Source organism: Mustela lutreola, chromosome X (genome assembly GCF_030435805.1).
Source record: "Mustela lutreola isolate mMusLut2 chromosome X, mMusLut2.pri, whole genome shotgun sequence".
In the NCBI taxonomy this organism is placed as follows: Eukaryota; Metazoa; Chordata; class Mammalia; order Carnivora; family Mustelidae; genus Mustela; species Mustela lutreola.
The window spans coordinates 94461044-94484070 of NC_081308.1; the positions used below are offsets into that span (position 1 = coordinate 94461044).

Genomic DNA, 23027 nt, shown 5'->3' on the forward strand with positions numbered 1-23027 from the left:
CCCATTCCCGAGTCTGTCCAATACCCACACGGTCCTGGCTGGCCTTCAGGGTCAGGACACTCAGCCCCATGCGGGGTGGGAAGCAGCAGCTGCCTTGCAGGGACAGGGGAGGGAAAAAGGTCAGGGGAGCTTCTTTTGAGGCAGCAAGTCTACCACGGAGGGCATGGCAGGAGCAAAAGGGAGCAGGAGGGCCCTAAGGTAAAGAGAGAAAAATGCTGGCGCAGACCCTAGGAGGTGGAAGAGCCCAGAGAAGAGGGCAAAGGGGCCTTCATCTTCAGGCTCTGAAGTGGGGAGTGGGACTGTGGCTAAAAAAGGGAAGGGAAGGGGACATCATGGTCCCGCAGGAGTCTAGTTTCAGGACGGAAAGGAGGAGACGCGCCAAGGAGAAGGTCATACCCAGCAAACACCCCGCGAAGCCAAGCCGGCACTGCCGCTCGGCGCTAGACAGGCTTATTCATCCCCCAAGAGCCTGGAAAGGGCCTGCTGAGCGCCTACTATGTGCTCGGCGGATGAAGACGCGCCGGGGGGAACCGGGCCACGGGAGTTGGAGTCGGCCAAAAGGCTTCACGGAAGGGGCGAACTGTGTAGACGGCGGTGAAGGAAGGTGGAGGTGCACGCGTGCAGGCTGGAGGAGCGCGGAACGCGAGGCAGGCCGGGGAGGAGGGGAAGGAGGCGGGGACTGAGGCCTGAGGAGGGAGGAGGAAGGCGGCCGGGCGGAGGGACGGCGTGGAGGGAGGGTGGGAGGTGTGAACGGTGGGAGCGGTGGGGCGGGGGGAGCGCGGGAGGTCGCGGCGGGGAGGCGGCGAGGCGGGGCGTTCGCAGCCCGAGGGCGTTGTAGGGGGGCGCGAGGCTGCGCGGGACTCGGCGTGGGGGTGGGGTTGGGAGGAGGAGGAGGAGGAGTGGGGAGGAGAGAGGGAGGGGAAGAAGGAGGAAGCAAGCGCGGCCGCGGCAGGGGGAGGAAGACCGGGAGGAGGAGCCGCGCGCGGTGGCGGCGGCGGCGGCGGCGGCAACTGCGGCCGCCGGGGGAGCCAAGCGCCCGGGCGCGGGGAGCGCGGGGAGCCGAGCGGCCGCTGAGCCGGGGCCGCGGGCCGAGCTGCGGGTGAGTGGAGCCCCGAGGGGCGCGGCGGCCGGTTCCCGGGACCGGGCGAGAGGCGCGGGCAGATGCGGCGCCGGGGCAGAGGGAGGGGGCCGGCCGAAGCCCAGCCCCCCGGCTGGCCCGGCCTCCCGCCTCCCCCTCCACTCCCCGCGGCTTCCTCCCGCCGCCGCTTGCGCCAGCGGGGCAGGTCCCGGGCGGGCCGAGGGCGGTGGGGGGGAGGTGCTGCCCGAGGGCGGGCGTCTGGGGCTGGGGGTGGAGCTGGGGGCTCGGGGGTGGACCCGGGGGCGGGAGGCCGGCCCGGGACGGCGCTAAATTGGCCGAAGGGGCCCCCTCGGCGGCGAAGTTGCTAGCTGGGGGCAGGGACGGCCACGCGGTTGCAGGAGTAAGCGATCCCCCTGTGGCGAGTGCGTGAGACGAGGAGTCCGGCGTCCCTGCCATCCCCGTCGCCCTCCCCGCCTGACTGGCTCCGCTAGCTCCTCTCCTGGCCTCCGCGTGTCCCCTCGCTCTCACCCGCGCTGCTCCCCGGTTGGCTCCCGCGGCGCTGCCGGCTCCCCTCGGCCCTCGCCCTGACCCTTCCGGCCTCCGGCTTCCCCTGACCCCCGCCTGCTTCGCCACTGCCCCGTTCCCCTTTTCTGCCCTCGCTAGTTACCCCGCCCCGCTTCGTTTTTCCCGATGCAATTGCCTCTTTGAGACCTTTTTTTTTTTTTTTTTCCTCTCCTTCCTTTTAGATTGGCCAACGGCTCCTTTCAACCCTGCCTCGTTGGTGGCCACTGGAGAAGCGCGGGGGGCTCCCCAGGCAGCCGTGGGGACAAGTTAGAGCCAGCACTTGACCCCGGGCCCCGCGTGTAGCTTCCCTCCTCCCTGCCCTAGGTGCCCCGGTGTCCAGAGGGGGGCGGCGCGGGTGCGGGGGTGTGCCCTCCTTACATGTCCCAGCACCCGGGCAACCCTTGGGGCTTGTGTTCCATCTCGCTCTCGCTTCCGGCACGGTGGTCGAGGGGAACCACTTGGCATCATGTCCCGGTATAGCTACCAAAGTCTCCTGGACTGGCTCTATGGGGGCGTGGACCCCAGCTTTGCAGGCAATGGGGGCCCCGACTGTGCTGCCTTCCTCTCTTGGCAGCAGCGGCTGCTGGAAAGTGTGGTGGTCCTGACCCTGGCCCTGTTGGAGATCCTGGTGGCCCTGCGGCACATCCTGAGGCAGACGAAGGAGGACGGTAGGGGTGGCCGTGGCAGCCAGCCAGATAAGGTGACCCAGCGGCCAGAGGAAGGCAAGGAGAGCCTGAGCAAGAATCTGCTCTTAGTAGCCCTGTGCCTGACCTTCGGGGTGGAGGTGGGCTTTAAGTTCGCCACCAAGACCGTCATCTACCTGCTCAACCCTTGTCACCTGGTCACCATGATGCATGTGAGTCTGTTGACTTTTTCCCCCCCCCGGCAGCCGTAGCGATAAGAGTCATTTTGTGTGCTCAGGACACTCGGAAGTGTAGGGCACTTCATCCTGCGGGAAGTGGGACCCTTAAAAATGTTTTCCAAGAGTGGCTGGTTTTGTGTGGATTCCAGATTTGGCTTCCTCTAACCTTTGCACAATGTGTCAGCCCTGCAGTGGAGGTGAGGAACATAGTGATAGAGCCCTAGGAACCCACTGGCATGCTGGTAGTCTGTCAACCCCCCACCCCAGCTCAGCCCTGCCCTGGCCTTTCACAATCTGGAAGTGCAGCCCCAGCCAGGTGCCCTTTCTGGGTCACATCTGGGGACCACAGCCTGCCCCCATCTCCTCTGCTGCAGTTAATTTCCCAGAGGCCTGATGACACTCTTTCCTGGAGGTAGTCATGTAGGGTTTCTTGTCTCCACCGTGGTACTTTGGGGAAAATACTTTAATGGGTTTCCCTTAATGACTCTTTCATTTGGAGGTTTTAGCTCTTAGGGCAAGGTCTGCCTTTGAACTCTGAGCCCCTACTAAGTGCGCTCTGAAACAGGCTGACTTCTGAACTTCGGGTTGGTGGCCTCTATCCCTGGTGAGAGGGTGTTTATGTTTTGCAGACCTCTCCATCATTTTGCTCGTACTCTATTTCCTGTGGTCATGGTCCGGGGTGTTCAGAGAGCTGTTTTCTTTACCTCCCATTAGCGGTACTAAGAGAAACAAACGGGATTGAAAAGGAAAGTTGCCAGATACATAAAAATAATCTGGGTGAGCACCAAGAGTGAGACTGTCTTTCTGTACTCAGCCTGTGTGGAGAGATGTTCTAAAACTATAAAATCATGGAGGAGAAGGAAGAGGAGGAAAGGAAAAAAAAATCTTTTTTAGATTTCAGGCTGTGAGAAACCTGGTGTGTTTTATTCAGGGACGGTTCGGAAACCTGTCATTAGCGTCTTTATTGCTTTTTATATTTGTAGAAGTTTATTCTCGGGAGAGTTGTGACAACCCTGTGCGGGGCACGAGGTTGAGATTATTATGTTGGTTTTACAGGCCTGGTGGGGCCCAGGGACCAGAGGTCACTCACCTGCAGCCAAAAGATGAATTAGCATCAGAGTTGGAAAGCTAACCCACCCTCTTTGGGGTTGCAGGCTGTCAGTAGAATGAAAGGGCTGTGGGGGGCGGGGCGCCGGAGGCTGAGGCTGATCAGCATGGCGCGGCCTACTTGTGGCTCCGATGCTTGCTGGGTCTGTGTTCCAGGTACTCTTGATTGCAGGTTCCTGGCCTCAGTTTCCTAATCTGTAAAATGTACTCAGTGGCCTAGCGGCCCTTTTGGTCTTTGCAGATGTGGCAGGGAGGTGCGGATAGCTGTGGAATAAAGAGGCTGTTATTGGTGGGGTGGCTGTCATCACCGAGCAGGGCTGGAGGGAAGCATTTTTTTTTTTTTTTTGGCATTTCTTTTTTTTTTTTTTTAAGAGAGGGTTTCTTGGGATGTGATGCCATTCACAGGAAGCCCATGGCTCTCCCAGCTAGACTTTCTGGGTAAATTTGAGCCAGTCCTCTTTCTTTCTTTTGTATGAATGGGCTTTTTGTTAATGAGAGGAAACAACACATCTCAGCCGCTGCTACGTGAGGCTCTTGGGACAGGAGTGCTTTTTTTGGATGGCAGGTGGTGAGGGTCAGAGGGTGCCTCTTCTACAAAGGGGTCTTGAGCCCTCTGGCATCCGCATATCTAGAAGGTCAACAAAGGACTAAATTCAGCCTGACTGGGGCTGCTGCTGATGGGATGACATCAAACCTGGCAGCACCAGGCTTTTCAGTGGAAAGGTTTTTAGAAGCTTTTACAAGCCTCTGGAGACTTGGTGCTGGCGTTAATTAGTTGTGCAACTTTGAGGAAAAGTCCGCTTGCTGGGCCTCAGTTTGCCCATCTGCACAATGAGACAGAGCTGCATTCCCAGGTCAGGGCAGTCAGCGTTCTCTGATTCTTTTCTCCTTAAGCAGTGGCCAGGAAAGCAACAGAGAGGTTCTCTGGAGATGCTGCTGGCTTCCGTGTGTGGGAAAAGGAAACTTGTTTCTTCTTTGCTGAGGTCAGGGGGCCTTGTTCATCTTTGTTTCCTGTATCTCCCGGGTAAAGTCAACCTGACCAGGCTACCCTTGGATGCATGTGTAGATGATGATGGTATGTAGGGCTGGCAGAGGAGTGGACACTTGGGTGGGGGGGTGCCACTCTAGGGACTGATTCCTGTCACCTGTACTCTTTCTTTTGTCCTGTGCTTCGCTTCAACTCTGAAGGCCTAGGGTGGAAGCAGAGAACAGAGTCAGGCTAAGGAATTCTTGATCCCAAACAGGATTATTCTCCTTTACTCTTTTCTGCTGTCACAAAGCAGAATAAATAGTCATTTAAATAGTCTCCTCAGGCCTGCTGTGGGCTGCAGCCTTCGGTCAGTCCCACAGCCCGTACCCTACCTATGGCTGGCTCTTCCTGGGAAGCAGGGAAGCTGGGATTTTTGAAAGTTGGTATGAGACCTTGAAGACAAATGAACTGCAGATGGTTGGAAACCGTTTTCTGACTTGACTGCAGCGAGGACTAAGGAGAACTCGTCTGGTTAATCATACCTCACACTTCCCTGACACTTTAGTGTTTATGAGGCCCTTCCACTGACATGATCTTGTGCAGGGCTGCGCTAGGTTAGCTGGGGCCTGGAAAGAAAGACGTTGAAATGTTTCCTTTGGCTGTGTATATTCCAGAGGGGTGATGTTGAGTACAGAGAAATGCTTTGGCAAGTGAACTTGCTGAATTAGGCTACACAATGGCAGGACATTCTGTGGAGTTCAGAGGTCCTGAAAAGGCAAGGGAGACATTGGCTGAAATGAAAGGGACAGCTTAGCAGAAACATTTCTGATGTGTTTCTTGCCACAGGATGATTCCATTTGGGCTTCGTAGAAAGGCCTTGTTCCTCAGAGTCTATGTCCGTTTCTAACAAGGACGGTACTGCTTTAGGCCAGGAAGTGGGAGACTTGGAGGGAAATTGGTTCGTCTCCTCATCTCTCATTTTTTCGGTCCGTAAAGTATTTATTCCCAAGGCCTTTTTAAACAGCCCCTCATCATGGCCGTGCTGCTCTTGGGTGACTGCCAGCCTCAGAAGCAGAAGGAAGGGCCATTCTTGCGGCCGAGTTCTGGTCTTGATTGATATTCCTGCTGTACGGTTTGGTTTTGGTCTCATCTGCTTTTCAAAGGCCCCAGGACTGTGGATGACAGTGCTTTGTGTCGTCTGAGTGCCAGCATCTCCCCTGTCAGCGTAAGCCAAGACGTGTGAGGGTTCCCGGGAGCACCAGGCCCCACACACCGTGGTTGGGCCCCTCGGTGAATATCTGTGGTGGTTACCAATCACCAGTACATATTTCTTCAGGCATCGCTACTTCCCTCCTGCGTGTTATTTTGGGCAGGTAGGAGTGATAAGGAATGAATTTACTCCGTGATTATGCTAATTGCCCCAAATACCCCAGCAAGTTAGTAGCAGAGGTGGCTTTAGGACTGGGCTGTGTGGGAATGGAGGCCTCAGCAGAAAAAGATTCTCAGAGCTACTCAAGTCCCAAAGTCTACAACTTCTCAGCGGGAGTGTTAAAACGCTAGACATTTGACTGCTTGTATCTTGGAAAGGCTGGGGTTCTTCAACTCGTGACCCTTTATCACCCTTGGGTCCAGTTATCACATCTCTGTCTTAGGGACAGAACAGAAAGATGCCACTAATGGGATCTTTTATGGTTTCATACAAATTTTTTTTTTAGATTTGCCTTTGCTCTGGGGGTCCTATCTTCTTTTACACTCTATTCCAAGTCTAATTTCCACCAAATGTGGCTGGCGTTCTTTTGCTTCACTGTTTGATTATTCTACTTCCTCCTTCCTTGCTGAAAGTGGAAGGATGGCACAGATTCAAAATGGTGCTGAGCTTTTTGTGATACCTTTTGGAATGGCCTGAATAAACAGTGGAGTGTTCCATTCGCCCCGTCTTGGATTTGTTCTAGAGAAGGACCTGATGGATTGGAGAATGGGGCATTTTGTGACCCCCAGCACCCCCGACTCCTTGACTTGAGAGACCAGCCACACCTCCTCATCCCCGTCTGTTGTCTGGAGTGCGGATAACAGCTTCTGCTTGGAATTGACGTCGGTGGGCAAATGGGTACAATGACAGCTTATCAGATGGACTGTCCTGTGTCACGAGTCTAGGGGGACACGAGAAGATGATGTTTATGTGGGCCTCAGCAGTGAGGCATGACATTCTTTTTTAGTTTGTTTTATTTCTCCCCCCAAGGAAATGTGCAGAGAATTTTTCCACCTTCCGTTGTTACGGTCTTTTGGGGGCGTCCATTTTAAGGAGAAGTGGTGTGGATTGGTGGATCAAACACCCCACAGACGGCCCTGGGATTGACCCTTATGATGCGAGTTTGGCTCATGGCTTGCTATGGGAACCTGAGCAAATGATCTCATCTTTTCCTGTCTCCGCCTTCTCGGTGAAACCGGCTGTGTGGAAGGGGAGAGCATTTTAAGCCTCTGAGTGACTGTGGTCACTTAAACAGAGAAGCTGGGCAGAGCTGATCAGAGCTGGCAGATGAGATGTGTGTATGTATATGCATACGTATATGTATATATATATTTTTAATCTCACACTCAGAAACTGACAAACCTCAACTCCTTTGCATCTTTGTTAGCTTTTGGAATTCATTCCTCTAAGCATTTCTGGTGCTTTTTTCCGGTTCCCAGCCCACGCCTGCGTACCCTCCTAAGGTACAGCCTCTGAAACTGGGCACTGCGCCCCCATCAGTCCATCTCCAGCACCTGCTGATCCAGCCCAGTGTGGCACCTGTTTTAAGTACCAGTATGTTGCTGGCTCCTGCCCACGGGGTGCTGACCCGGCCCGGAGTCCAGTTATTCCAGTCATTCTGGTAACACCTTCTGTCTCCCTTTGTCAACCCTCCGCACATTCCTCAGACTCTTTGGCTGGTTGATATATACCTTTGTATACTTTTAGGTAATTTTGTGTTTGGCTTGTTTTTGCATGTTTGTTCAGTCTCCACCATTAGCGCAAACAGATTTTTCTTTAATGGAAAGGAGTAGTGGTTTTTTTTTTTTTTTTTACACCCTTTGTAACTCCCTGCAGAGGTTAATACAATACCATATGTGTACATTATTAGTTGTTTAATGTGTACCGGGATAATGCTGACTGACTGACTGACAGACCTATCTTTTTGTACTTTTTTTTTGTTGTTGTTGTTGCTGTTTCCCTCTGGTGGTCCTATGTTCCCTTGAGGTCTGATGGGCAGGGCTCCTGTATCTCTTGTGCCCATTAGGAGAATCTTCTGTCTGGTTTTTGAAATAGCCAGAGGAGAGAGGTGGTTTCGGCTCTGGCTCACACAAATTTTCTGTTGAATTTCCATCACAAAGAACCGGTTATGAGACCTATGGCTTGCTCTCTGCCCAAAGTATCTGCTCGCTTTCATCCTAGTGAAGAAATTATGCTGTTGGATCTTGATCTTAATCCCTTGGCAGACATCTGGACGGGTCTACTTTCCTCTTTTCCTTCCTTAATATCCTATAAATTAAAGAAATGTTATTAGGCTAGTGACTCACTTTCCATCTCTTTCTGGATTTTTCTGTGGTAGCTCATTGTCATCTTGCCTCTTTGAAGTACCATTTAGAGGAAGAGCCAGGTTTGTCAACTTCTCTTGATCTTTCAGCTCTTTTTTTTTTTTTTTTTGATACTTTCATTTTTTTCAGCTTTATTGAGGTATTATTGACAAAGAAAGTTGTAAAGTACTTAAAGCATACAACGTGATGATTTGATGTACACACATTGTAAAAGGGCTCCCCGTCATTGAGTTAATGCATTCACAGTCTTATGTATCTTTTGTTAAATTGAGGATATCTTGTCCTAGGTGCTTCCTCTTCTGCCAGTAACTGGCAGAGTGGACATGAAGAGACTGTGCCTGGGGAGAGAAGTGATTCTGGAGCTTTCTTTGTGAAAGGTGCCCTTGGAAACATTATAATGCAGATGCCTGTCTCTTTACGCCACCGCTGACTCTGAGTAGGTAGAGGATGAGGAAGGGAATCTGCATTTATTACAAGCTCCCTAGTAATTCTGATGCTGGTGAGCCTTAGACCCAATGTTGAGAAACATTATCTAGTAGCTACATTATCTAGTAGCTAAAGTATTGGGTGGCAAGTTGGTTTGGAAGCTCCTCCTGACTGGCGTGAATCTGGGTGTCCTATGGACCGGGCATTTAGCCTCCTGGCAGAGCCTCAGTGTATATTATGCAGGCGTTAAATAATGTGGCTGCAGTTAGAAGTGGAGGGCCCCCAGCCAGTTATTGTGAGGTCGATTTTAAGGTAGCTTTGGCATTCCAGTGGCTTGTTTGGTGAGTGGGAGTTCTGTCACTGAAGTATTTCAGCCAGGCCACCATCATCTTCCAGTCCTTCTACATTCCCTCCCTCCCTTGCAGTCTCTAAGGTGGTTGGCAACCCAGGGGAGGAGATATCGACAAATATTTGTTGCATGCTAACTCTCAGTTTGCAGGACACCTGTTTGATTGATTGATTGATTGATTTTAAGGAGGGGGAGAGGAAGGGAAGGGCAGAGAAAAAAGCCTTAAATCCCAGGCAGGCTCCAGACCCAGTGTGGAGCCCTATGCAAGGCTCCATCTCACTACCCTGAGATCATGATCTGAGCCAAAATCAGGGCAGTGGCTTAACCGATTGACTGAGCCACCCAGGCGCTCCAGGGCACTTGTTTTAAAGGCTCACGGGAATTTATTCATTCTTGCACCCATTCAGCAACCATTTTTCAAATGCCTGTTGTGTGTGATACACTGTGCCAGCTGCTGGGGACTCAAAGATAAATAAGAAACATTCTTTCCCCTCTTGTTGTTCAGTTTAGATGAGACAGGAAGGAGAGCAACTAAGTAACAATATTATAGGTACAGTAACAGATTTAAACAAAACAGAGCACAAAGGGTCTGGGTGTTTTGTTTGTTTGTTTTTACCTACTGCAATTAAGGAAGGCCTTCTAGAAGAGGTGACCTTCGAGCTGGCTCATGAAGGAAATAGGTGTACAAGAGCAGGGACTCGTTTGTTTGTTTTCTATTCTAGGGCCTCTAATAGGCCCTGGCTCATAGTAGGTGCTCAGTAAACACATGGGAATGAATGGGTAGGTGTTCGTTGGGTGTGGCAGGAGGGAAGGGAGTTGCAGGCATAGGAACCAATATATATGCAAAGCACAAGAAAGCATCTTGATTGTAACCCAGAGTCATTCCCACGTGATTATCACAGGGCATATCGCATCTTATTTCTCCCTTGGCGAACCGAATAAAACTCCAGAACTGCTCTGTCATTTCTGCGCCGTTGATAAGACAACAGCATTTGCTCATCAGTGCTCAGGCAGGAGCTCTTGTGAGCTGGAGCATTGAGTTCCTTGTCCTGTCCCAAGCCCTGTCAAGGACAGACACAAAGAACATTGATGAGAGTGAGCAGGCATTAAATACAGGAAATGAGCTAGCAGGCATCCCACCTGTGACCAGAAGATAATTTTTAGCAGCTCCTGGGATGGTTGCTATCCCCCACTAAGATCCACAGCAGAACTGAACTCATGCAATGTGATGCTACCGTGCTGCCTTTCCTTTTCCTATTCCTTCTGCCCTGCTTCCAGGTCTCTCCTCCAGCCCCGCCCATCCAAGCTTGCCCCCTTCCAGAATAATCCAGGTTGTACAACAATCCCTTCTGCAGTCCAGAAATGCCCGTTCCATCAGAGGAGGTGATGTCCACAGGGGAGTGAAGAAGAAAACAGTTCCATTGAAGAGGTTCATACTGAAGCATGAATGGCTCATAGACCCAACTGGGAGTGGGGGAGAGGATTTTTTTTTTAATTAAAGATTTTATTTTTTTATTAGAGAGAGAGGGGGAGAGAGCACAAGCGTGTGAGTGGGGTGAGGGGGGTGGGAAGAAGGAGAAGGGGAAGCAGGCTTCCAGCTGAGGAAGGAGCCCCATGGGGGGCTTGATTCCAGGACCGGGAGATCATGACCTGAGCCCAAGGCAGTTGCTTCACCGAGTGAGCCACCCAGGTGCCCTGGGAGATGATTTTTCTAAAGGGCCTCACTACCCCAACATGATCTTAAATTGGTGGGGTACGTCCCAATGTTTACGAGCAGGTGGCCTTTCCCATGTTCCTTTTTTTTTTTTTTTTAAAGATTTATTTATTTATTTATTTTGACAGAGAGAGATCACAAGCAGGCAGAGAGGCAGGCAGAGAGAGGGAGGAGGAAGCAGGCTCCCTGCTGAGCAGAGAGCCCGATGCGGGCCTCGATCCCAGGACCCTGAGATCATGACCTGAGCCGAAGGCAGCGGCTTAACCCACTGAGCCACCCAGGCACCCCTTTCCCATGTTCCTTGTCCAAGGTTTGACCCCCCTCCCCCAAGAACAGAGATTGTCTTGCCACCCTACTGGCTGACCCCCCAGGGGATGTCTTCCTGCTTGGATGTAGCAGTTCAGTCTGAAGGCTTGGGGAGGACTTCTCCTCTCCTGGGTCTCAGCCCCCTCTGTTTACTTAGCTGCTTCTCAGGGAAAGGGCTGCCAGCTGAACAGGGCATGGCTTGCCCATCCATCAGCACACAGTATGTCAGGGGACCTGGACCTGTTGCCTGCTTGAGATCCTGAAGTGGAGGGTTTGGGGCATCTCTCAGTTGGCCATGCTTCCTTTCTAGGAGCTGTTGGAGGAAATGTTGGAGGGAAGAAGGTAGGATGAGTTTTGTCCTGGGCCTGGAGGTTCTCAGGGCCGGGAATGGACAGCAGGAGCCAGGAGGTTGGAGAGCTCTGCCCTGTGGGCAGGTGTTTAGGAGGGTAGAAGAGGGAGAGGCAGAATCCCCTGGAGGAGAGTGCAGGAAGCACAAGACCATTCTAATTCCATCCCGATGCCTTCCGTCTCCCCGTCTCTATCACATATCCGTGGTGGTATAAACTCAGGGTGTATTTTGCCTGTGTGTTGAATCGCCTTTGCCAATCGACCAGCTGTGTTTGCTGAAAGACTCTGACTGCCTGTGCTCTGGCTGTTGCTGGCAAAGAGACATTTCATTCAGGTGCTGATTAAATAAGGCGCAGAGCCAGATTGCACAGTAAGGCCCTTAACTATGGCTCTGGGAGCCCTGGGTAAACACTTATTAGATGTTCTGGGCAGAGCAGTAGCCGAGGCTGCTGGATCTGAGGGGCTTTCTTCAGAAGTCGGGTGGAGATGAAGATGGGGGTGAGGAGAGGCTTCTGGAAAGGGTCTTGCTCCTCTTGTCCTAGCTGAATCCTATTCGAATTGACATGGAAGGGCTAGATAGGCTTCCTCATTGGCCTTTACTTGCCAGATTCTGACTGGGCCACTGGAAGGAGCCTGAGTAAGTAGGGCAGCAGAAATGCCTCCTTTTTCTAGTGTGAGTTCAGCTGAGTGGCTCGAACCTTTGGACTGTATTCCCCAGGTTTGCATTTGAGCTGCCTCACCACGTGATGTTAGACATATTACTTGACCGCGTTGAACCTCAGTTTCTCTCATCGGTAAAATGGGAATAGTAGTATCTCCCTAGGGTTGTTGTGAGGATTTACCGAAATATACTCAGCATTTAGGGGACATTTTGGCTCGCTGTGAGCATGCAGTAAATGCCAGCAGTTTCTCATAGTAGCACTATTACTTCGATGTGTTTCAAGGCAGCAGTGGTGTTCTGGGTGAGAGCCTAGAGTCTAGGGTGGTAAAGGCCCGGGTTCAAATCTTATCACCAGCTGTCTAGCCCTGGGCAAGTTACTTCACCTCTCCGAGCCTCTGTTGCCATATGTGTAATGTGGACTAATAACCATACCTACCTACCCTGCCGGGCTGTTGTGAAGATGAAGTGGGAGAAAAGGAGAAAACACTCCTAAAGCACTTAAGATAGTATCTGGCACATAGTTAAACATTTAGTCAGTTTCAGCTGTGATGAAGAAGATGCCAGCAAGGACCATCATCATTATTATGGCTGCTGCTCCTGGGAGCTTGGGTGCCTGATGTTGGGATGAGACGAGAAGGATTAGGCAGCTGTAAGGGAAGCTCATCTAAGAAAAGCTCTCCTGGCATCTTCGTTTCACATCGTGGACAAAAATACTGGTTGCAGGATGTTAGTGGCCAGGTAATCTCCTTGTGGCAGGGTTGCTTGGCTGCCTGAGGCCTAAGGACAGCTTCTTGGGTAATTTGAAAAGTTACTTGTGGGGCGCCTGGTTGGCTCAGTGGGTTAAGCGGCTGCCTTGGACTCGAATCTTGATCCCAGAGTCCTGGGATTGAGTCCTGCATTGGGCTCCCTGGTTGGAGGGTAGTCTGCTTCTCCCTCTTTCTCTGCCTGCCACTCTGCGTACTTGTGCTCTCTCTCATCTCTCTGTCAAATAAATAAATAAAATATTTTTAAAAATTAAAAAAAAAAAGTTACTTGCAATCATCCAGTCCTGGCTGAAGAATTTGGAGGATGGCTGTCCCTCGTAGGAGTTTGGCTTTCCAGTGACCTCTGGGCTGCTCTTTGTCACTGAGCTGACGTTGTAGGGCAGAGTCTCTTGAGATTGGTAGCCTAGGAAACCAGTGAGTGCAGGACAGAAGTATGGAAGGAGTGGTATGAGGGGTGGACAGAGACAGGTGTGTGGGTTTATTTATTTATTTTTCTTTAATATTAATTCCTTCCGATTGAGGGGACTGTAACTTTTTCAAGTGCCACTTGTTACTGGGGTTAGGTAATTATCAGAGGAGAGAGCGCTGCTCCCAAAGCTTCTGGAATGATGAAGGTGGGTTTAAAGTAGACAAGTGCCTTGTCTTACCTGTTAGCAAATGGACAGAAAAAAGAGTAGACAATCATGATAACCTCTCACATTTTCAAGACTGGCTAACTCTCTCAGAGCTGCCTTTGCTCTGGGGGTTAAGCCCCCTTTAAGTGCGGCCTTCCAGAGCCAAGGCCATGGTCATGTGCCTTCACAGTCTTAGAGTGAGGGGTGTGCTCCTCTTAGACAACCGCCCCTCACCCCCCCCCCCCCCCGCCTGTTGGAAGGCCTCCGGGCATATTCCCAAGCATTGTGGGTAAATAGGCAGTTTCTTAGCTTTGGAGTTGAGAGAACTGGGAAGGCTAAGGTCATGTTTTCTGTAACAGTCCTGGTTCCCTGGCTGGAGCTGGCTTAGAGGGCTTTTCTAAAACAAATAGTGGCCAGAAGACGGGGCAGCTTTCAGAAATGGAAGGTCACCCGTTCCAAGACCTAGGGGAGATGGCAACAAAGGGCCCTCTTCATATCACTACTTGCTCCTCGTCCACTTGCATTTGTTAAAAGAGTTTCCTTTTTTAAGTTCCAGGCACTTGAGTGTGCACCCGCGCGCCTGTCACTGCCCTTTATTCTCCGAGCCCTGCAGGAATGTTGCTGAGGGTCATGTGCCTAAGTGCCTTATTATCTTCCGCATTTTTCCACTTAACTCCCCTGGCATCAGCTTCAAGTGGGCATTTCTCCCTCCTTCCTGGGCTCCCTGGCCCACAAGGAAGAGTGGGACACCTTAAGGAGTGAGGCTGCTTTCACCTTCGCAGCACCTCACTGGATTTTCCAGCTCAGCCCTCCTCAGAATAGCCCTGCAAGCTTAGCACCGAGCCAAGGTCATGTTTCTGTGTTTGCTTGAGAGCTTTTTGGCCAGTGAGGGAAGAGAACAGATTGCCCCTTTCCCAGCCCCCAGGCTGTCCTCCCCTAGTGGGGCTCTGTTGGGGTGGGGGCGGGTGTTGCTGGCTCGGACCCAGGAGGTCAGGGGTGTCCTTTGGGCCAAGGCCGCAGTGGACTCCTGGAGAAGAATGTGAAGCCCCACTTTGGGGCTCCTGACTGCCGCGGGGTGTTTGGTCCTACTTCACAGTGGGGTGGGGGGTGGCGCGGGGGTGTGTGTGCTGTGTTTGCTCAGATGGACACACGTGGAAACCAGGCTGGGATCATCTTCCCAAGTTTCTTACTCCCCGCTTTGGGTCTGTCCTAGAAAAACAATTTACAGAGTACACTGTGGTCCGCACCTGGTTTTTTTTTTTTTTTTTTTTTTGTAACCTCCCCACACCACACCCCCTCTTTCCACAGACGGTTTTCAGTGAACTGAAGATTAACCCTGGCCCCTTGCACTTACATTCTCTCTTTACCTTCTGCTTGGGCTCAGGGTCTCGCTCTCTAGTCACAGCTGTCCATCACCATGAGGATAGTCCATGCCTCGGCTCCTGTAGGCCACCCCCCCCCCCCCCCCCGCCGCTTCACCATCTGCCCAGACCTTTTAAATACTATATAAATCCCAGAGCAGAGTCAAGTGGGCCAAAAAAAAAAAAATCAAATTTAGGAGAAAGATCTCACTAGAATTTTCTGTCATCTCTATATACTCTCCAAAAGTTAGTAGCAATAATAACCCTTGTAACATTTTTGAGCCTAGGCTCCTCCCCAGTCAAGGTGCTAGGTATGCTGCCCACACAGTTACCTCATTTGCAGCCTTTGACAAAGGTCAGTTTTGTTTTACCTAATTCTTCCTTTGCCTCTGTTCTAATGATTTTCCCTTTGGTTGACGAAAGATCCCATATAACATAGTCTAGCGATCCTTCCTCGGGTTTGCCAAAATGGCAGAGTGGTGCCAAGTCAGAGCTGAAGGAGACCCCAGGGATCCATCTGGTTCACCTCCTCGCTCATTGTTCTGCGCGAGCAAATAGAGAACCAGAGAAGTGAAGTCATCTGTACAAAGTCACCCAGCCACATGGAAGCACAGCCGAGTCTCCCAGACTCCCCTGTTCACGATCTCTCTCACACCACATGTGGCCCCCTTTCACCCCTAACCAATTCAGCACGAAAGGACATGGACTTCTGTTCTTGCCCACCAGTAGAGAAAGAAAAATCTTGTGTTGTTTGAGCAGGACTCAGAAACCTTGGCTAGACTAGCATAGCAGGGGTGACAAAGGGCAAAGGGGAAGAAGGTCAGAGTAATCTGTCAGCTCCATTGGAGAGGTAGGTAAACAATGAAGTCATCAAAACCAGCCCTGGGCCTTGGTTTTAAAACTCATCACTAACTGGCTGAGGGAACCTAGTAGTGCTGGCTAGTCAGGGGGATCCTCTCTCTGTGCTCCAGTCTTAGAACACCTGGAGCGTGGTAGTTAAGAATGCAGGCTCTGGAGCCAGACCAGCCGGTTTCAAATTCCAGCACTTGCTTTCCAGCTGTGTCAAGGCCATGGGCAGGTTCAGTGACATTTCTGAGACTGTTTGTTTGTTTGTTTTTTACTCTGTAAAATGGGGAGAATACTATCTACTTTGTAAGGTTCTTGTGAGAATGAAATGTATGGCTACATGTAAAGTATTTATTTAAACATTTTATTTATTCATTTGAGAGAAAAAGAGAGGAAGAAAGCATGAGCAAGGGGAGGGGCAGAGGGAGAAGCAGGCTCCCCACTCAGCAAGGAGCCGGGTGCAGGACTCGGTCCCAGGACCCCGGGATCATGACCTGAGCCAAAGTTAGATGCTTGACTGACTGAGCCACCCAGGAGTCCCTACATGTAAAGTATTTAGAATGGTGTCTGGTGCGCCCCAAGAACTTCGTAAGTATGAGCGATGGCTGTTATCACCATAGGATACGCTCAGTGGGAGGAATTCTCTTTCGAGAGCACGTGCGTTCAAAGGTTGATTCGCATCTTGTGTATAGGATCAGATGCTTAAGGAATATTTCTCTGGTGATCCGGTAGGCTTATATTTGATGAAAATGTGAGGCCATCAAGTCATGCATACTGTGCTTGAGAGTCGTGCACCTCAAGTAAAGTGGTTTGAGGACTTGAAATGAGAAGCAGTTATACTCTTCCCTCAATGCTCCTATCTTAGTGGATGGCCCTGCCTTAGTCCTGTGACCCCGGGTAACTCCCTTAAAACCGGGACACATTTCCGTTCCTCCCTCTTCCTGCCTTCTATCATCACTGTTTCGGAGTGATCTTGATTCTGTCTTTCATCATCTCTTCCATCTGCCTCTTCCTTCTTTGATTCCTCTGCCCTAATTCATTTGGTTGGTTGTCACCATCACCATTGCCATCTGGCTTATTATGGTAGCCTCCTGACTGATTCCTGCTCTGTTTATCCTTTACACAGCTGTCAGAATGACACAAGCGACTCACCTGCTGGGGCATGGCACTCCATTGCTCAAAAGCCTTCCATAGCTCCCTGTTACCTTATGTCTTTTGCATATACCTGATGGTGCCCTGGGCTGCTTTTGCCAGTCATCGATAGGCATGCTTTTCCAGTGAGTCCCCACGTAGGTCCCAAATCCGTTTTAGCATAGCATTTTAGGCAGTGACAGTCAGTCATTTGGAGTTGGCACACAGACTAGGGCTGGCAAATAGATAAACTCTATAGAGAAAGCCTGAACTCCTTATGATGATAGGAAGCAGGGTCTCCTACGGTCTTTCTTGCCCGCCTTATGCTCTAGTGCATTCTTTTCCCCTGTGTGCCTCTCCGAGTTTATACACTGTCCATGCCATACGCTCAGCCAGAAATACTCTCTTTCCTCTTCCTGTTGAAATGCTAGTCATCATTCAAGGCTCAGCCCAAACACTGCCTCTTGTGAAGCTCTCTTCAAGCCTCCACCCCAGATTTAGCTGCTCTTGTCGATTTCAGCATTTAATTCTGCCTTGTATTACATAATTGTTTATGTATCTTCCCCGCTCCTTAAAATGTATGTTCCCTGAATGCAAAGTGTATGTTTTTATGAATTGCTGCATCCCTCACACCATCTAGTTCCTACTAGACTCCTAGTTTGGAAAAATCCCTGTGTTTTTCAGATGAGGGAACTGAGGCTTAGAGGAAAAGGGTCACAAGTTCATTGTGGGACTTGTTCAGTTTCTGAGGCTTGAGACATCGAGGCTGGAATGGCCAGCCAGCAATTGAGTTGTGGTTGGATGGAGAAATGTTGATTTAGGAAGCTGTCTAGAGGGGATAAAAAGATAAGGCGAGAAGGTCATGCCAGTTAGGGATGAGAAGGAAGAGAAGTATTCCGTGGAATGCCTGCGCTGGGGAGCAGAGAGAAGACTCAGCGAAGGAGTCATCCAGGAAGTGGAAGGAGGTTCAGGCAGCAGGAGCAGGTCCTCTGTGCCATATGACATAAAGAGGGAGAGACCCAGGAGGCCTTGAGAAAGGGCGATTGGAATTGGTGAGTATAGGCTGGTCCTGTGGCCAGCCGCCCACCCACTTCTAAATAGTCACCTAGAAATGTTTGAGTGGGAGGCATCTCATACAAGGACATTTATGGCCTCAGTGTTGGTAAATAGAGAATGTTGGGAATCAGCCCACCGGTAGCAGAATGGACCATCGGGCCAGGGAGTACTATGTGGCTTTTCACAGGGAGGCTGACCTCTGCATTCACTTTGAAAGATGTGCATGATGTATTGTTAAAAATTAAAAAACAAACAAACAAAAATAAGTTGCAGGGTCATCTGGCTGGCTCAGTCAGTAGGGCAGGTGACTCTTGATCTTGGTGTCATGAGTTCAAGCCCCATGTTGGGTATATAGATTACCTAAAGATTAAAAAAAAAAAAAAAAAAAAAACTAGTTGCAGAGCAGTATGTGTGATAGAAACCCACTCCCTAAGAAAACAAGCAAACCCTTCTTATGTGTGCATGGCTGTGAGTGCATTGTAGAAGTCTAGAATGTATCCCAAGTGGTGCTTAGTGCTGAGTGATCAGGGGAAGCACTCTCACTTTTTACTTAATGCACGTCTATGTCATGTGTATTCAATGCAAGTACAAATTTCTTGGGCAGTTAAGAAAAAAAAAGACTTTAAAGAAAGAAAGGAGATGACTAGCAGCCTGGGAAAACTGTTTCACTAGAAGAGGTCCAGTGGAAGAAGGAAGCCAGGTCACGAGAGAAGATTTGGCAAAATGTTTGTTGCCACGTGTTTGGGAGAGACGACTGACCACTGGAAGGTGGCAGCTACCTTGTTGCCAGGAGGTTCAGCTGAAAGGGGGAGGAAGAAGGGGGGAAAGAATAGTGAAGTGGCTGAGAGTAGGCAGAAGCTGATTAAGAGGGAATTAAAAAAGCAAATCCCAGGGGCCCTTGGGTGGCTCATCGGGTTAAAGCCTCTGCCTTCAGCCCAGGTCATGATCCCAGGGTCCTGGGATCGAGCCCCGCATCGGGCTCTCTGCTCAGCAAGGAGCCTGCTTCTCTCTCTGTCTCTCTCTCTCTCTCTGCCTGCCTCTCTGCCTACTTGTGTTCTCTGTCAAATAAATAAATAAAATCTTTAAAAAAAAAAAAAAAAGCAAATCCCACCAGAGGGAGGCCAGGGGATGTGGGAAGGGAGAGAGAAATGGGAAAAGAGGGAGAGGGAGAGAGTGGTATAGGAGCAGGGGTGGAGGCGGAAGTCGTGTCAGGGAGAGACTGGGCACTGAGTGGGGGGAGTGAGAAGCATCAGTATGGGGCAGGGAGTAGGGCACTTGAGAAGGGACAAATTAATGGTCAGTCCTAGGAGTAGAGAAGTTTCCAAAAAGAAGGATGAGATCTCAGGCCGGTGAAGCCTCCAGTAAATGGAATGATTGGGGCATAGACTGACCAGCTAATTGCCTTCTCTGAGATTGAGGGTTGGTTAAGAAAGCCTCTTTTCTTTTCTTTTTTTTTTTTTAAAGACTTTATTTATTTATTTGACAGAGAGAAATCACAAGTAAGTAGAGAGGCAGGCAGAGAGAGAGAGAGAGGAGGAAGCAGGCTCCCTGCTGAGCAGAGAGCCCGATGCGGGACTCGATCCCAGGACCCTGAGATCATGACCTGAGCCGAAGGCAGCGGCTTAACCACTGAGCCACCCAGGCGCCCAAGAAAGCCTCTTTTCAGTTAAGTTTTGGTTGCCAGAAATGTGGCCACGTTGACAGAGTTCTCTTACGGCTCAGAGAACAGTCTGGTGAGTGACAAAGGTGGAATTCTGGGGGCCCTTGCGGGCCTTGGAGTTAGTTATCTGCTGGACCTGTCACTGAGTTGGGGGCTAGGAGTGGAGGCGGAGAAGATGACATCCAGTCACTGGGGAAGCGTTCGAAAAATGCCAATACCTGCCCTGTCTACCCCATTCTTACATAATTGGGCAGGGGCCTGGGCATCAGCCTTTTTCTAAAAGCTCCTCAAGTGATTCCGACGGGCCACCCGGGTGATGCACTGTTAGTGGGGACGATGGGGTGCACTGCATTTAGAGCCTCAAGTGGGTGATCTTTGGTAGAGGGCGCCTCCCATTTCATGGTTGCTAGCCTGCCAGGAGAGATCGCGGCCCGTAAGATTCAGGAGTTCCGCAGTAATAGCTTCTGCACTTACCGGGCCTGGCAGTGGGCTGGGTGACTTGCCTCGCCCTGACCCACACAGCCTGTAGGACGAGTGCCAGCCCTGGGGCCCTGGCCTTCCCCTTTTCCAGTACAGAGCAGAGCACCTGGCACCTAGGTGTTTAATCATTGTCACGTGAAGTCACAAGGAGCTTAGTTTCCTTATGCAATGCTTCTTTTTCAGTTAAAAGACTAGAGTGGGAAAATCTGACCTCTTTGAAAAGTCTGGCCGGGGGAGAGCCTGGCATGAGAAAAGCTTATACGATGCGAGAGGCACCATATAGCGAACTGGTATCGCTCACCATTTATTAGGCAATTACTCCGGGCCTCACATCATCTCGGGGACCCTGAGATACACAAGGAATAGCAGATAAGGTTTCTGCTCCCCAGGGAGCTTATTCTCAAGACTCATTTATGGTCTTAATTCCTGCATTTTTAGGTGGCAGGATTGGTGCAGCACTTCAAGCAGGAAAATGTTGGAGGCCCTTCTGAGTGCCTGTAGTCCAAGCCCTCCATTTCACAGCTAGGGAAAGAAGTCCAGAGCGGGCAGCTACTTGCCCAAGGTCACGGCACTAGGGAATGGTGCAGCCAGGACTGGTGTGCCAGACCGCCTCGCTTAATGGTGGGATTACACTGTTCTGTGCCTCCTTTGAAAGATAAGGGAACCTAATGGCCCATGTGAAAACTTGAATGGGATTTCCCTTTAGTGCTTTATGTTGCCAAAACTTCCTTACAATCGAGGGAGCTGGACTCTGACTTTGAGTGTTTCCTAAAACCTTGCCTGGGGAGGGCCAGTGCTGAGGCTCAGACCCAAGAGGCCTAAAGATGGCAAATTTTTCCTTTCCTGAAACAGCCAGTGACTCTACGACTCATCCCAATCCCCAGTCCCCGTGTCAAATCATGGCACTTTACTACTCTTTCTAGGGGGCTTTCCCAAACTTAGTGTGTTGATGACTTTTCTTCCTCAGTTCTTTTTTAAAAAAGATTTTACTTACTTGCCAGGGAAAGAGAGAGTGAACAAACACACAAGCTGGGGGAGCAGCAGTCAGAAGGAAAAGTAGGCTCCCTGCTGAGCAAAGAGCACAATGCAGGGCTTGATCCAAGGACCCTGGGATCATGACCTGAGCCTAAGGCAGATGCTTAACCCACGGAGCCACCCAGGCACCGCTCAGTTGTTCTTTGTAAGATAAACCCATTGTGAAATGTACCCGAGGGGTAGGAGGTGCATGGTTTGGTGTGTGCCCCCTGAGAATCAGTGCAACGTGGTGGGCTTCCAGTGGTGCCAGCATTGGGCTGGTCCTTTTAGCCCTGTTCCTTGTCTATTTCCAAATCAGAAGTTTACTTTCAAGTCTGGGACCTTTTCTGAAGGGGCAGGGGGGTAGGTTATTCACCATAGAGACACTGGGTTGCTCTTCCCAAAACCCTCTCCCAGCACTCACAGAATTAGGGCCCTCCGGTGGGCATAGTCACAACTAATATTAATTGAATGCTTATGATGGCCCAGGTATGCTGTAGGTTGATGCTTTTACTGGCACTCCTATTTTATGGGTGAGGATCACAAGATTCAGAGAAGTCAAGTGACATATCCAAGGTCACACAGCTAGAAAGTGCTCAAGCTGGTAGTGGACACCTAGGTCTGGCTGACTCCCAAGCTGGTGGTGTTAACTAGTAGGGTAAGAGAGCCTGTCATTTAAAGAGGTTACCAAGTGTGTGTGTGTGTGTGTGTGTGTGTGTACACATATATTTGTATTGATGAAGAACGATCTGCCAGTTTTCTGCAAAACCCATTTAAGAGCTAACTAGTGAGAAGAGTCTTGTGTGCAGCTCTGGTCCACTGTTGGGTACACTGTGTCAGGACACCTGCCACATGAGGTTAAGTCACTCCTCTTCCATCAAATTCCCTCTCCGCATCTGTAAAACAGAGGGTTGGACTAGACACCTGAGCTCCTTTCCACCTCTGACACTTTCGTGACACTTTGGTTCATTTCTCTTCCTGGCAGACTGAAAAAAATCAGAGAACTGGATGACGGACAAAATGCATCATGGGGAGAAATGCAAAAGCAGGGAGAATCAAATGTGCTCCTAGGAGCTTCCTGGATGGAACAGTTAACCTCAAATGGCTTTACCATGCTTAGGCAGTAACACGTTGGTTCTGTGTTCCCTTGTAAATTTATGAAGAAATAGTTTTTTTTTTTTTCAGTTACCCACATAAGAAACTACTAGCTTTCTTATAGAGGTTATTATTTAATTTCAGGCCTTGTAGCCTCTCAGAGTATTTCTAAAGATCAAATGAACAGTAATAGGGCACTTACAAATGGGGTGCTCATATTTTATTTCTCTGTTAGAATTACTAGAGTTTACTAGAATTACTAGAGTTTGAGTTCTATTTTGGAAGAGGGTTTTGGGAGATAGTTTCTAGGAGAGAAGCAATCTAAACAGCACATTTTTGCAACTTTATCTCCCTTCTGGGTTTAAAAGCAGGTAGACAATAACTAGACCTACCACAATTTACCTTTTATCTATCTGTTTTGTCATTAAAAAAAAACCTACCTTGTATTCAAGAACACTTAAGGTTAGTAATCTTTTTTTGAAAGATTTTATTTATTTGAGAGAGAGGGAACACAAGCAGGGGAAGGCAGATGGAGAAGCAGGCTCTGCACTGAGCAGGGAGCCCAATGTGGGGCTCGATCCCCAGGACCCTGGGATCTTACCCTAAGCCAAAGGCAGACACTTAACTGACTGAGCCACCCCAGGTGCCCCTAAGGTTAATAATCTGTAAGGCAGGGACGCCTGGGTGGCTCAGTTGGTTAAGCAGCTGCCTTCGGCTCAGGTCATGATCCCAGCGTCCTGGGATCGAGTCCCACATCGGGCTACTTGCTCCGCAGGGAGCCTGCTTCTCCCTCTGACTCTGCCTTCCACTCTGTCTGCCTGTGCTCGCTCTCACTCTCTCTCTCTCTTACAAATAAATAAATAAAATCTTAAAAAAAAATAATCTGTAAGGCATAGGTGATGCCATAGTTAGAATGGTAGCTATGATCTTAGAAATATTTTTATGTTCTTGTTGGGGTGTGTGGGGGTGTGTGTTCTCAAACCTGGAGGCCCTTACTTTGGATGGTGTGTGTATCCACTTGAGTCAGGCAGGGCTCTGAAAGACTCCC

At 50.2% G+C, this 23027-nt stretch overlaps 1 protein-coding gene across 7 annotated transcripts in view; it reads left to right on the top strand.

Annotated features, from left to right (window-relative positions):
* The first annotated feature begins 927 nt into the window (after positions 1 to 927).
* TMEM164 (transmembrane protein 164) overlaps positions 928 to 23027 on the top strand; it is a 154930-nt gene continuing 132830 nt past the window's right edge. The window contains exons 1-3 of one of the 7 annotated variants that reach the window (XM_059158736.1): positions 928 to 1099; positions 1825 to 1908; positions 2217 to 2498. In XM_059158736.1, coding sequence (XP_059014719.1) covers positions 2490 to 2498 — 9 coding nt within the window. In that variant the 5' untranslated portion in view covers positions 928 to 1099; positions 1825 to 1908; positions 2217 to 2489. Of the gene's footprint in view, positions 1100 to 1366; positions 1501 to 1824; positions 2499 to 23027 lie in introns of those variants that run through there. The other 6 variants (XM_059158734.1, XM_059158733.1, XM_059158731.1 and 3 more) reach the window with 6 other exon arrangements.